A 14,738-nucleotide genomic window follows, 5' to 3' on the forward strand; every position below is an offset into this window, starting at 1 on the left:
GTTTTTGTTTTGGTTTGGTTTTTGGCTTAAACCAGTTGGAGTAGTTCACATCAATTGAAAGAGTCAACTGATACAATATGTTTTACAATTTTCAGTTAAGAGAATTGTAATCTTTAGAAAGAAATTGATGATAACTCTTCTCACAGTATGTGTTGATATTTTCAATAAAAATACATTATATGTGCTTTTATTTTAATAGTATTTTACTAAAATATTTATTCTAAAATATTTGCTTTACATTTATATATACAGATATTTAACTAAAAAGTTATAAGCAGAATTTATTTCAAAAAGTCTCCAGAGTATTTTATGCGGGAACGCTCTTCTCTGGCTCATTCACAGTTTTTACTGCTTTTACTCTCTGTAAGGCTCCTCCTCGAATAGGAAGTTTTTTAAGAGCAATATCTGTATCAGCCAGAGGTCCTCCCACTAATCGCGCAGGAGTACTTTCCACTGTTACTACACCACCAGAGGGCACCTAAAAAAAGCAAAAGTAAATATTTACGAGTCCATTTACAAAATTTTTCACTAAGAGGAAAACTCATTCATCCTTCAGCTAACTTTGGAAGAGACACAAAATAAACATAGTAACTAGGAGACAGCATGGACTAATGGAAAAATAAGGGCTTTGGAGCCTTTGCAATCAGGGCCAAATTATGTCCAGAACAGGACACCAGGAACACTGGAATATGGCATGGATCTATTTGCCAGGCAAAGGAGGCACTGCACACTTTCTGTCACAGAGATGTACAGATAGTGTTTATAGCAGTTTCTTGGGAATCCTGGAGGGCTGGGTCTGGTCTAAACCAGAACTAGGCAAGGGTAGAGATAAATATGCCTTAACTATTTGGTATTTGAACAGCAAAAAGAAAAATATATGAGACAAAACCCCATAGAAATAACATTCTTTGGGGATTAAATTTAATATCTACTAAGAAAAGTTATGGAGAAAAAAGAATCTTACTGTTGTGTTAAGGCCTTTAATATCTGTCCGGTGAAATATTGCATTTGATGGATGCTCACTGTATCTAGAGGATTCTATACCTTTCTCTTGAAGTCTTTTTGCTTTCTGAAGATTTTTAAATTAGAAAGAAAATAAATTAATTGCTATTAAAGCATTAACTATGGTACTTACAATGAAGTATACAAAATATATTTAATTGTGTCTGTTTTATGCTTTATTAGTTAGCACTAGCATTTACTCATTTAGGCTAAGAAAATAGTTATTAACAAGTTATATCCTTTGTACATTGCAGAAAACACCTGAAAATGTTACTGAGATTTCCATAGGTACTGGTAATATATGACCAAGGGATAAAGCAGGTCCTAAGGAAATCAGGTTCAATTTTTTGTACATAATTGAATAAGCTACTAAATTTACAATAGATGATACATGTTTTCAAATTATTTTGCATAAATTAAATACTAATTCAGTACACTTAAATGTTTCAAGCATTCAGAATAATGCAAACTATATAATTTGCTGCAGTTATAGTCAAGCTCAATAGTTGAGACACTAGAACAGGCTAAATTCGAGGTAACAAATTATCCGCATGGAGGGGTCTGATTTTAAAGTTGGGAAGAACTTTTAGTGACAAAGGGGAGACATGGTACCTTGAATAAGCTTGTTCTTAATTTTGGTTTTGCTATTTTAATGATTCCACTATTTTCGTGGGCTAATATAACATTTAACAGTTTCATATCTAGAGGAAGAATTGTAACATTATATAAAAGTGTATCCCACGTATTAATGAAAAAGTTGGGAAAAAAGTAATGAGATTTTGGAAATCTATGCTGCCTCTTACATATTTCAAGTGAACAATTAGCATTGTAAACTGTTTAGATTAGTTTCCAGTTTATTGCTGAAGCAGGTTATCACATTTTCCCAAAGGGGTGTTTATCCCAAATTCCCACTTAAGCTTTAATATAATGTTCCTTTTGGTGGTCACAGAGGGGAAGCATCCTTGAAGGAGAGAGTAATATGGACAGTTGTTTTTTGTGTCCTTCACTCTGCTTCTTACAGAAAGGATCAGTAAATAAGAAGGCTCAGAATGGAAAGTAGGAGCACATTTCTCCTGCTTATTCCTGGCTAACTCTCATCTCTTTTATGCAAACCAGGAACACCATCCTTGCTTCGCTCCCTCCCACTGCTAAGCCAAATGAAACTCAGAGTGGTATCTTCTGTAACTGTGAAAAATGCAGAGTTTCAGTTAAGGCCCTAAACTGCAAATGAGGATCAATAGTGTTGGTATTCCACAGAAAGATCAACAGAAAAAGGTGAATGAACAGTTATCCCTGAAAAAGTCTGTCAGAGTTGACTGTTTGTTGTGGATATTGTAATATTTTAAAAATCCTACCTTTAAAGTTTTAACATTTGATGTTCTAGCCAAGAAATTTTCCCATGATTTATTAGCCAATTCTCTTTGCTTGTGTGTGGCTTGTACCTGAAATGAGAAAGATAATTAAGAGTTCCACTTTCTATGAAAGGATACCAAAGGGCTTGAATACTTGTATTTTGAAGGAAGACCTAGTTTTTGCCAACGTAAATTTTAAGGTCAACTAGCAAAAGGGTTAGAGTTCAACAACTTAAAAAACCAAAGTCTTAAAATGGAAAAAAACTCCTTCCCTTACTATGTGGCCAAGGTTTGAACTGCTTCCCATGAAACGTAATGCAAAACTGTTGCTATAAAAATACAAAATATGAAAATAACAATAATCCTTCTTAGCAAGACTGATTGTTTCACATGATTATCACTTGTGAAGACAGATTATAACCCAGAACAAGCTACATAAATGACCCAAGAGCAAATTCACAGGAGAAAATAAAGAGTTTTCTGCTGCCACTGATAATAGTTTAGGCAAGATTATATTGGTAAAAGTGCTTCTAATTTACACCTTCAGCAAGACAGCAGTTTTGTGAGAGTGCTGAGTTGGTTGTCGTGATGCAGTCTAGGGAGGTAACTACTGACAAAGGACAAAGACTATGGTTCCCAACAGGCTCTCCACTAAATATATATATAATCCGAGGACACATGCCCTTGGTTGGTATATAATAGACTATTAAGTTTAAATTATTAACCTAAGAGTATTTAATTAACCAACTGCTAAAAAATAAACTGGGTCAGAGCCATGATAACAAATCAACGAGAACCAACAAATCAGTAATAGCTAGCCCACACAGCAGAATCCTGCCAATTCAATAGAACTAATGAGGAGCAAGAACTTCTAACGGGGTACTCCACTTAAAAGCAAATGAATGGGTTAAACAGCAGCATCCTTGCAATAAAAACTCTTCACAAACAAAACTTTTAAGCAGGGAGTTATCTAAGAATTTATAGGTGGATGCTAAGTTCCACTAGACTGAAGATGTAGACATTTAATAGTAGATGTAAAAAGATCAGGCAATAGAAAACACTTTGGAAATCACCTTAAAGTGTTTTAAATACTTAAGTTTAATCATAAAAGATCACCAAGCAGAAGTGGAGAATCTACATCATCTTTGTATCTGTGGACAAGTTCACTTAAATAGTCACTTAACCTATTTGCTCAAAAACTTCTGATGTGTTGTTTCTTACCTGTGTAAAGCTTTGGGAAAATGGCTTATATTTTCCTGACAGGCTTTTTCTGATTAGCTAAAGTCAGAGACCAGATTTGTAGAGTGCTCACAGTTTATGTTTTGGCACTGAGGTGAGGAGAGGCTTGTTGGTGTGCCTATGATTGGCATGCTAGTAAGGGCCTATCACAGAGTGAGGGACGAGGGCCAACTTTCTCAATGAGGTTATACATACAGTCACAGAGAAACATCATTTGTCAGAATTTGCTAAGTGTATACATTTAAATAGACCACAATTTTTGGAACTCTGTTTGACCTTTCAAAAAATGGAAATGTCTCAGGTGTCTACCTTTTAAAATGTAAGCCTATAGAAATCAAATTATAATCCCATAAAGCAGCACTGAGTATAGTAATTGAATTTCAAGCTATTAACTCCATGTTTTCTTTAAAAACTACACAAAGACACTGAAAGTAACTATAAAAGAAAATTACAAGGTAACTCTAAGTGCTGAAGCATTCACAAGTAAGGCAAATATAACTTATGGATAACTTCAACTAGTTTATACATTGAAATTATTTTCTTGTGCCTCAGTGGCATCTGTGGCTTACTTTTGTATATACTTTTTGTTCATTTTGCACATCTTGGCATGCTTGGCTTTCAATCATCTTGCTTTGCAGAGAAGCAACCATCTTTCCAATATTTTCTGATGCTGTTATAATAGATTCCAAAATTTTTTTGTCTGTAGTGACTGGTCTTAACTTTTCTAATTTTATTTCTTCATATATTTCATTCCATATTTCTCCAATCTGTTATAGCAAAGTTTAAAAGAGTTTTAAAAAGTTAAATTAACCAAAAATAAATAATATAATTTTACATAACCTAAAATTTATTTGGGTGATCATTCCAAAGTTAACACTTAACTGAACCAGCTTCTCCTAACTTACTCCTTGGGAATAAGTTAAGTACATTGAGAATGATTTGGGGCAACAGTTACATTTGAGTATTCAGAGGTAATTTGCCTAGTGTCTTTCAATGATAGGTACTCACGGGTAAGGTTCCACTACCTAAATGTAGTTTATTGCTATCATCACTGCCCTCTCCTTTATAGACACTGTTTTCACAGCTGCACAAGTTGTTGCTTTAGTTTCATCCTCCTGAAGTACAGATGCTTTCCTTCTTAAAGCCCTGTTTGAAGGCTAGGTCAAGCTGAATTTGTAGAACAATGAACATGGAGATTCCCGGGACTCTAGTACCCAGCCACCCTGAGAAATAGGGCCTTGTCCCTCACTTTCCAGCTAAGGTAATACTTGAATCTAAAACTCTTAACATGTTGGTTGCATCATGCTGTAGCTCCATCTCATATTCTGGGTTATCTGGAAATTACTGTGCTTGAGTATGTTTAAATTTAGAAAAAAAACATACATCCAGAATACGGATCAAATTCAGCCTTGTTTTCCTTTTTTATAGAGGTTTATTCATTTACAGCATTCAAATACATAGTACTAATACTAGTAGAAGAGAATGTTTACTTGGAAAGACTTTCCTAAAATTTCAAAGGCATTTATTTACCAAAAAGTATATAACCAGCAAAGTAAGCAACTCCTTAACTGATATTTGATCATCATACAATGAAATGATAAAATAATACTTTAATAAGTATAAATCATTTATTTTAATAAGTAATAATTCATTCAATTCTAGCTCTTAATACCCTCTAAAGAGAAGAAATTATATTTTAAAGATTCTGTTAGGCTTCTATGTCAGTAACTTCCATCTTCTTTTATAAACTAATAGTTGGATGAAATCTTATCCCATGGAAAATACCCAATCAGTTAATTGTATGTTCTTTGAATAGTATCAGATGTAAAATGAGAAATAAAAACTACACAGTTCATGGATGATTGCTCACAAATAAAAATAGATCTTTCCCAACTGATGTCTTGCCATACTAGATTTTAATAACAAGGTTAAGAAGGTACTCACTTTAAAATCAAGGTATCTATGTATGATACAGAGGGTAACAAAATCTTCAGCAGATAAGCCAGGTAAATTTTCAAAATCTAAACGAAGTTTATAAAGAGAGATTTACTTTAACAGAGCAAGTGATTCCAAAAGGCATATATTTATCATAAAAACAAATGCAAATGATTGCTTTTGATTTCATCCTGATTTATGAAAAAGTTACTTCTGTGAGCTTCTGGCTTCCTCCTATAACAAACAGCTGCCAGGTCATCCTTATCTAGTCATTAGAAGAGGAATACTTTCTAGGCTGTGGTCAGACCATGATATTGTACTTTCACAATCTGAAGAGTGAGGACTTTTTCTTTAATAAGAAGCAAGGTCAAGTCCTCAGGTGATTCAGAATTCTAGTGTTTAAGCCTAACCATCTAAAACTAACTGCCTTTAATCCTGGCTGCACTCTGGAATTACCTGGGGAGCTTAAAAAATACTGATGCCTGGCCCCAAACCCAGAGCTTAACGGTGTAGCCTGTGTATTGGGATAACAATAGAATATGCATTTATCTGTATAAAGGGACTTTTGTTCATCATATATGAAAAATGGACTCCAAAGTGAAATCAATTTACAACACTCAGCAAAAAAGAGAGGCTCTTGCGCATTTGACGAGTAACTTCTTACCTAGTTTGCCCAACACAGCATAAATTTTTGCTCTGATATTCTCAGCAACATCCATAACTGCAATGGTTGGGCAGTTAGCAGGCAGTGGTATGATTTTTTGCTCTTCTTGAAAACTAGTAAATAGAGGTTTCTTTGTATCTAATCATTGGATATCATGAAAATATAGAAAGGACAGATAAAAACTGTAGTAAATTAATACTTAATTTTAAGATTTTAGTCTAGACATCATAAAATATGTAAAAATATTGTAAGAGTACAATACTGCCTGATACATGGTTACTCCTTTAAAAGCATAAATAATCAATAATTTCTTCCCCATTCTGTTGCAAAACTTAAAGCTTTCATTTTTAACTATTTATGTAAAATATAAAAATTTCACAAAATTACTTTTTTAAAAGTGAAACTTTCACATAAAAAACTTTTCTAATTTTGAGATCCAGAAATTGAACACTGTCAGTTTAACAATGATGTAATTTGCTTCTGGTTTCTATATATTATGCTATAAATATAAAAACTATTTTATGATGTTATAGATCAAAAGTTAGAAACAATAAAAATGGTTTAAAGATAGAAATCATCAGAAGTTAAAGGGGAAAGTATTTTCACTTAAAAATAAACAATACTAACAGATGAAACTATAATAAGAATTGTAAGAGGTTTAGAAAATATAATGTAGCATTATAAAATAGATAAATGAAATATAAATTCTGGTACTATTAACTTCATTAATTTAGAGTCTAGTAATTAAAATTTATGACCATTGGATTTATTTTTATTTAAAAGTTTCTTCTTTCATATAAAAAGTAAACTGTATAAATATGAATCAACAGAAATGTACAAAATACAATAAAAATTGTTCTCAAGCACTCAACTTATGTCCCAAATTTTATTGGTAAATGAAATATTACTGAATATACTTACAAAAGCAGGTAACTCAAAGAAAGTTCTTTAAGAAGTATTGTTAAGTTTTTTATTTTCAATTTAAAGAATATAATCAAATACCATTTCCTGAAAATATTCTATAAAAATATGAACCTGCTACTAATTTACTTAGTATGGTGTAAGGCCCCATACTTTCCTAAGATTGCTTTTTAAAAATACGGATCTAATTGCTTCTACAAACAATTATAAATACACTTACCAATGATCTTCCCATGTTTATCACGTTTTACTCCTAGTTCTTTTTCTTCCTTTCTCCACAATTTAATTAAAAGACTAGCAGCTGTTTGATCCTTCTTCCCTCGCCAAGCATTGACATGAGCCACAGTTTTGGGATTATCACAAAATTCAACCATTATTCCAAGTATTAGATTACAGAATTTTTTTTGGTTCAACTTTTGCAAGGAAACAGAAAAAGAAAAATGTTGCAATTAATATTTAGAATTATTGTCTTAAAAAAGGAGAAACTTTTGTATTAATCAGTAGGTTTCTTCTAAATGACTGCCTTATAAAATTAAGACTCTAAGTATGATTTGTGACCATCTCCTATTAAAATAAATACCATTGTAATGAGTCCATTTTCAAACATTAGGGATTCTTAAAAGATAGAAAGAAAAAGATTCAATATAATTCTGATGTAGTCATAAACATATGTCATGAACAAAAATGTAATTGATTTAGCTGAGTAGGAAAAAGAGAGATTGTCAAAATAAGTGAAAATGTTCATTTTAAGTGGAGCAAGGTAAATGGTGCTATGCATAGGACTCTGTAATTATAGGATCTTTCCAGTTTACCTGCTTAATTAAAGTTTGTAAAGTTGTCTCATCCTAGCTATAACCTCATTGTTACTAAGATACCAACTGATGGTAACTCCAAGTGGCAGTCACATGTGAAAATAAATCAAAATGAGGTATAATTTTGTATTTTGAAACTCAGCATCCATAAAAGAGTATTTAAACACTTAAGAAAAATTATTGTATTAAGCATATTTCCTCTGTTTTCCTGCAAACAGTTTTCAGCAAACCAAAATTTAGGTATAGAGAAGTCCAACCAGAGCAATGGCCTCCACACAGTAATGGTTTCTGTGTGAAATATTTTTGGTTGATTAACTCCTACAGTATACTGCTAATAGAATATAGCAAAGGAAACATGTAACCTGTTGTCTGAATTGCAAACATTATCAGTTTCCTCTTTCATTAAATTAAGGGTGATAATATTACCTGCTTTAGAGAGTTATTATGATGAGTTATATGAGACTGCCTGTCACATAGTAAACGCTCAATGATATTTAACCTTTACTAGCAATTACCATTTCACACTGAATAAATATTTTAGCAGATTGTATTAAGCAGAATCCTCAATCAAATGAGTTTTTTACTCCGATACTTCACATTCAGGAGAAAGAGGCAAATGTCAAGGGTTGAAGTTTATACAGGAACTTCAGTAAAGAAGATTTGTAATCTGTAGTTAACTTGGCTGGTTTAATCCATGTTAAGTGCAATCTAATAATTACCTTCATAACTATAGAAAACACAACAAAAATACCTGTCAGGAACTATTCTAACTAATGCATGTATATGTGTACACACACACACACAATCACTCACATAATCCTTCCACCAATGCATAAGGTAGATAAATGTTATCTCTGTTTTATAGATGAAGAAATTGGTAGCAGAGACGTTAAATAATTTTTCAAAGTTACACAGCTAACAACTATTAGAGGCTTCAGTCAGACTGATTCCAACCTGTGCTCACAACCACTGTGTTATATGGCCTCTCCTACCAGCCTTCATGCCTTTCCATCCAAGAAACCCTGATGGTGAAGGAGAGTGGACAGAAGTAAGAAATGTCTTTTATGTCTTCTATATAATATTAAAATAAAATATAATTGTTTAATATGTACATGCATAATATCATTCCTTGCTTCCAAATCTTAAGTATAAGCTAGATTCCAGAACGATATGCCAAATTAATGTTGTAGCTCTGAGAATCCCTGACACTGACCATGTGCCTCTGGGCATACTTGTACGCTAGTCAGAGAAACACGGTGAGCTGTATGTCATTTAGGACTACATACGTCCTTCTGTATTATGTTCAATTTTCTGAACTTTCAAAGGGTTTCTGGTTATGACTCATTCAAGGTGGGTTATTATTATTATCATTATTATTTACTTGTTTTTTGTTTGTAGTGTTTTATATCTAATGAGTTCACTCTCATCTCTAGTGTAAACTAATTTTCTTTCAGAGTTAAAAGGACACAGATAACTTTAGTATCTTTGCTAAGTCAAAGTAGGTTTGTTATTCTGTTAATAAAATCAAGAATGGTGGCAATCATAGGCAGTGACGTAGCTAGAACTCTGCATGAGAATATCTCCCAAAGTTTTACTGAAACAAAAGTATACTTTCTCTTTCATATCATCTTAACTATGGACCCACTTAGAATTGAGGGTAGTAGGGGATTACTGTAAGGATCTTTGCCATTCTTCTCAGCTGCCTTCCTGGAAGGCTTAATATGCTCACTTCTGCTCATTCTGTAAAACAGTGTATGACACACTAGATTCTTCACATTACCTACAAACTATACACAGTTTTTAAAAAATGCTGGTCTTTACTCCTTTATCTAAGGTGACCCTTTTAATACTAAGAAGCTAGAAGTTATTAATAAATGATTATTGATTTTTAAATAATCTAGCTGTTACTTTAAAGTTTCATGGGGAAAAACAAAACAAGACAGAACAAATTCTCGGCTGTCATGTGTTTGGGAACACTGACCTAAGTAAACTGGTTTCTTCACTGGAGGAATTTTCAGACTCTACTATGCCAATGCATACTATGAAACTCCAGGAGGGATTTTTGTTTAAAACAAATATTTGAACACTATTTGAGGGCACATTTAATCACAGAGTAGTGTTCTGTGATACTCAGTTTGGAAAGTTAATAAAGATATTTATTTTTTGTTTCACAATTGTTATAATCATACTTACTGCCATTAAATCCAAAAGGAGAAAAATGCCTTCCTTTTCAAGAAAGTAATCCTCTGAGGGGTAACATCCAAAAATGCAGCACCTTAAGTAAAAAGAAAGTTATTCATTTAACAAGGCTTTATTGTTCAATTCAATTTGTGAGTCTATTTCTATTAAAAAATCTTCTCAAAGAATATTTTTTCTTCATTTCCTTAAATCAAGTAGTTAATTTCTTTGCTTAAAAAATTGAACTTTGGGGCTTCCCTGGTGGCACAGTGGTTGAGAGTCCGCCTGCTGATGCAGGGGACACGCGTTCGTGCCCCGGTCCGGGAAGATCCCACATGCCGCAGACTGGCTGGGCCCGTGAGCCATGGTCGCTGAGCCTGCGCGTCCAGAGCCTGTGCTCTGCAACAGGAGGGGCCATGGCAGTGAGAGGAGAGACTTTGTCAGTGTAGTTTAATTTCAACTATTTAAACACTAATATTGTTTAATTATTTTTCATAACTGCCTATTTCTTTTCTGTAGATGCAATATTCTCCTCTGCTTTCCTGATATTAATTATTCTTAAAGGTCTCCTCTGTTGCTCTATTAACTTTTTCTTCAAGATTTATTCACTTACTGTGTATCTTTTACAGTGCTGGCATGCCTGAAACATTTGTTGTTTTTAATTACATCCCTTCTTTGCATATGATATTATTTGCTGAAGTGCCTGCTGCTTAGGCCTGGGCAGCTCATATGGAGTGAGAGACTGAAGTTGCTGTCAGGGCTACTTTCACTGTTTTCCTGGGTTGGGGGTGGATATGGGCTGAATAGGCTGGTGCTGGTGGTGGTGTTGGTAAACAGAGCCTAATCTCCCTCTAGCCCTCCCAGGCCTTGCAAGCCTGCTGGGGTCAAACTGTATTGTATACCCTTCCTATTTAACGTGGTATCTATCTATCTATCATTCAATAATAATGTGATAATTATTTAACATGGATCCCTCTTCAAAAAAACAAAGAGACCCGGGCTTCCCTGGTGGCCCAGTGGTTGAGAGTCCACCTGCCGCTGCAGGGGACACGAGTTCGTGCCCCGGTCCGGGAAGATCCCACATGCCGCGGAGTGGCTGGTCCCGTGAGCAATGGCCGCTGAGCCTGCGCGTCCAGAGCCTGTGCTCTGCAACGGGAGAGGCCACAACAATGAGAGGCCTGCGTACCGCAAAAAAAAAAAAAAAAAAGAGACGCTGTTTCTGCTGGCTGTTTTGTGACGGTGGTTGTGTGAGGGTCAGTGCATAAAGGCCATCAGCTTGGCCCCTCTCACTCAGGTGCTTCCAGGTCTTACAATCTATGGGTATGAATCACACTTTTTTTGTTCCCACTTTTTTTTTTTTTTTTTTTTTTTTTTTTTGCGGTACGCGAGCCTCTCACTGTTGTGGCCTCTCCTGTTGCGGAGCACAGGCTCCGGACGCGCAGGCTCAGCGGCCACGGCTCTCGGGCCCAGCCGCTCCGCGGCATGTGGGATCCTCCCGGACCGGGGCACGAACCCGCGTCCCCTGCATCGGCAGGCGGACTCTCAACCACTGCGCCACCAGGGAAGCCCTGTTCCCACTTTTGAAGTAGTACTCTCTGATGCCTATCATGGGCTGCCTTTAGACTCTTTAATTCATAACAATTACAAAAAGAGAAAAAAATAGAACATGCTTCTCTGTTCAGAAATTAAATAATATACTTCTAAAATTCACATAGATTGAAAAGAAAATCACACTGAAAATAGTTTGAACATAATGATAATACAAATAGAACATATGGAAACTCAGCTTACAGGAGATTTTACAGCCTTAGATGGATATATTAGAACAGAAGGAAGGTTGAAAACCAATGATCCTGGCATCTATCTCAAGAAATAGAAAAGGCTGAGATTGGTTCAAGATGGTGGAGAGGAAGGACATGCTCTCACTCCCTCTTGCAAGAACAATGGAAAACAACTAACTGCTGAACAGTCATCGACAGGAAGACACTGGAACTCACCAGAAAAGATACCCCACATCCAAAGACAAAGGAGAAGCCACAATGAGATGGTAGGAGGGGCGCAATCACAATAAAATCAAATCTCACAACTGCTGGGTGGGTGACCCACAAAGTGGAGAACACATTCCACAGAAGTCCACCCACTGGAGTGAAGGTTTTGAGCCCCATGTCAGCCTTCTGAAACTGGGGGTTGGGCAACAGGAGGAAGAATTCCTAGAGAATCAGACTTTGAAGGCTAGCAGGATTTGACTGCAGAACTTTGACAGGACTGGGGGAAACAGAGACTCCACTCTTGGAGGGCACACACAAAGTAGTGTGTGCATCGGGACCCAGGGGAAGGAGCAGTGACCCAACAGAGACTGAACCAGACCTACTGCTACTGCTGGGGGGTATCCTGCAGAGATGGGGGCGGGTCTGTCTCACTGTGAGGACAAGGACACTAGCAGCAGAAGTTCTGGGAAGTACTCCTTGGCGTGAGCCCTCCCAGAGTCCGCCATTAGCCCCACAAAAGAGCCTGGGTAGGCTCCAGTGTTGGGTTGCCTCAGGGCAAACAACCAACAGGGAGGGGACCCAGCCCCACCCATCAGCAGGCAAGCGGATTAAAGTTTTACTGAGCTCTGCCCACCAGAGCAAAAGCCAGCTCTACCCACCACCAGTCCCTCCCATCGGAAAACTTGCACAAGCCTCTTAGATAGCCTCATCCACCAGAGGGCAGACAGCAGAAGCAAGAACTACAATCCTGCAGCCTGTGAAACAAAAACCACATTCATTGAAAGACAGACAAGATGAAAAGGCAGAAAGCTATGTACCAGATGAAGGAACAAGATAAAACCCCAGAAAAACAACTAAATGAAGTGGAGATAGGCAACCTTCCAGAAAAAGAATTCAGAATAATGATAGTGAAGATGATCCAGGACCTTGGAAAAAGAATGCCGGCAAAGATCGAAAAGATGCAAGAAATGTATAACAAAGACCTAGAAAAATTAAAGAACAAACAGAGATGAACAATACAATAAATGAAATGAAGACTACATGAGAAGGAATCAATAGCAGAATAACTGAGGCAGAAGAACGGATAAGTGACCTGGAAGACAGAATGGTGGAATTCACTGCTACAGAACAGAATAAAGAGAAAAGAATGAAAAGAAATGAAGACAGCCTAAGAGACCACTGGGACAACAATAAATGCAACTACATTTGCATTATAGGGGTCCCAGAAGGAGAAGAGAGAGAGAAATGACGTGAGAAAATATGTAAAGAGATTATAGTCCCAAACTTCCCTAACATGGGAAAGGAAATAGCCACCCAAGTCCAGGAAGTGCAGAGAGTCCCATACGGGATAAACCCAAAGAGAAACACGCTGAGACACATAGTAATCAAATTGGCAAAAATTAAGGACAAAGTAAAAATATTAAAAGCAGTAAGGGAAAAATGACAAATAACATACAAGGGAACTCCCATAAGGTTAACAGCTGATTTCTCAGCAGAAACTCTACAAGCCAGAAGGGAGTGGCATGATATACTTAAAGTGATGAAAGGACTAGGGACACGTACAGACTGAAAGTAAGGGGATGGAAAAAGATATTCCATGCAAACAGAAATCAAAAGACAGATGGAGTGGCAATACTCATATCAGATAAAATACACTTTAAAATAAAGAATGTTACAAGAGACAAGTAAGGACACTACATTATGGGGAAGGGCTCAATCCAAAAAGAAGATATAACAATTATAAATATATATGCACACAACATAGGAGCATCTCAATACATAAGGCAACTGCTAACAGCTATAAAAGAGGAAATCGACAGTAACACAAAAACAGTGGGGGATTTTAATACCTCACTTACACCAATGGACAGACCATCCAAAATGAAAATAAATAAGGAAACAGAAGCTTTAAATGACACAATAGACCAGATAGATTTAATTGATATTTATAGGACATTCCATTACACTTTCTTCTCAAGTGCACAAGAAACATTCACCAGGATAGATCACAACCTGGGTCACAAATCAAGCCTCAGTAAATTTAAGGAAATAGAAATCATATCAAGCATCTTTTCTGACCAAAACACTATGTGATTAGATATCAATTACAGGGAAAAAAATGTAAAAAACACAAACACATGGAGGCTAAACAATACATTACTAAATAACCAAGAGACCACTGAAGAAATCAATGAGGACATCAAAAAATACCTAGAGACAAATGAAAATGAAAACACAATGATCCAAAACCTATGGGATGCAGCAAAAGCAGTTCAAAGAGGGAAGTTTTTAGCTATACAAGCCTACCTCAAGAAACAAGAAAAATCTCAAATAAACAATCTAACCTTACACTTAAACGAACTAGAGAAAGAAGAACAAACAAAACCCAAAGTTAGCAGAAGGAAATAAATCATAAAGATCAGAGCAGAAATAAATGATATAGAAACAAAGAAAACAATAGCAAAGATCAATAAAACTAAAAGCTGGTTCTTTGAAACCTTTTGCACAGCAAAGGAAACCATAAACAAGACGAAACGACAACCCTCAGAATGGGAGAAAATATTTCCCAATGAATCAACGGACAAAGGATGAATCTCCAATGTATATAAACAGCTCATGCAGCTCAATATTAAAGAAACAACCCAAT

General features: G+C 35.8%; 1 protein-coding gene across 2 annotated transcripts in view; it reads right to left on the reverse strand.

The window, feature by feature from the left end:
- Window positions 1-245: 245 nt before the first annotated feature.
- The window catches only part of CFAP69 (cilia and flagella associated protein 69), a 63,692-nt gene continuing 49,199 nt past the window's right edge, over window positions 246-14,738 (reverse strand). For both annotated transcript variants that reach the window (XM_024755046.1, XM_024755045.1), the window contains exons 16-23: window positions 10,119-10,200; window positions 7,334-7,526; window positions 6,193-6,330; window positions 5,538-5,614; window positions 4,163-4,360; window positions 2,358-2,444; window positions 965-1,069; window positions 246-478 (exon numbers count right to left, since the gene is read on the reverse strand). In XM_024755046.1, the coding sequence (XP_024610814.1) occupies window positions 308-478; window positions 965-1,069; window positions 2,358-2,444; window positions 4,163-4,360; window positions 5,538-5,614; window positions 6,193-6,330; window positions 7,334-7,526; window positions 10,119-10,200 (1,051 nt within the window). In that variant the 3' untranslated portion in view covers window positions 246-307. The remainder of the gene's footprint in view (window positions 479-964; window positions 1,070-2,357; window positions 2,445-4,162; window positions 4,361-5,537; window positions 5,615-6,192; window positions 6,331-7,333; window positions 7,527-10,118; window positions 10,201-14,738) is intronic.

This window comes from Neophocaena asiaeorientalis, unplaced genomic scaffold, assembly GCF_003031525.2.
Source record: "Neophocaena asiaeorientalis asiaeorientalis breed wild unplaced genomic scaffold, Neophocaena_asiaeorientalis_V1.1 scaffold36, whole genome shotgun sequence".
NCBI classification, from domain to species: domain Eukaryota; kingdom Metazoa; phylum Chordata; class Mammalia; order Artiodactyla; family Phocoenidae; genus Neophocaena; species Neophocaena asiaeorientalis.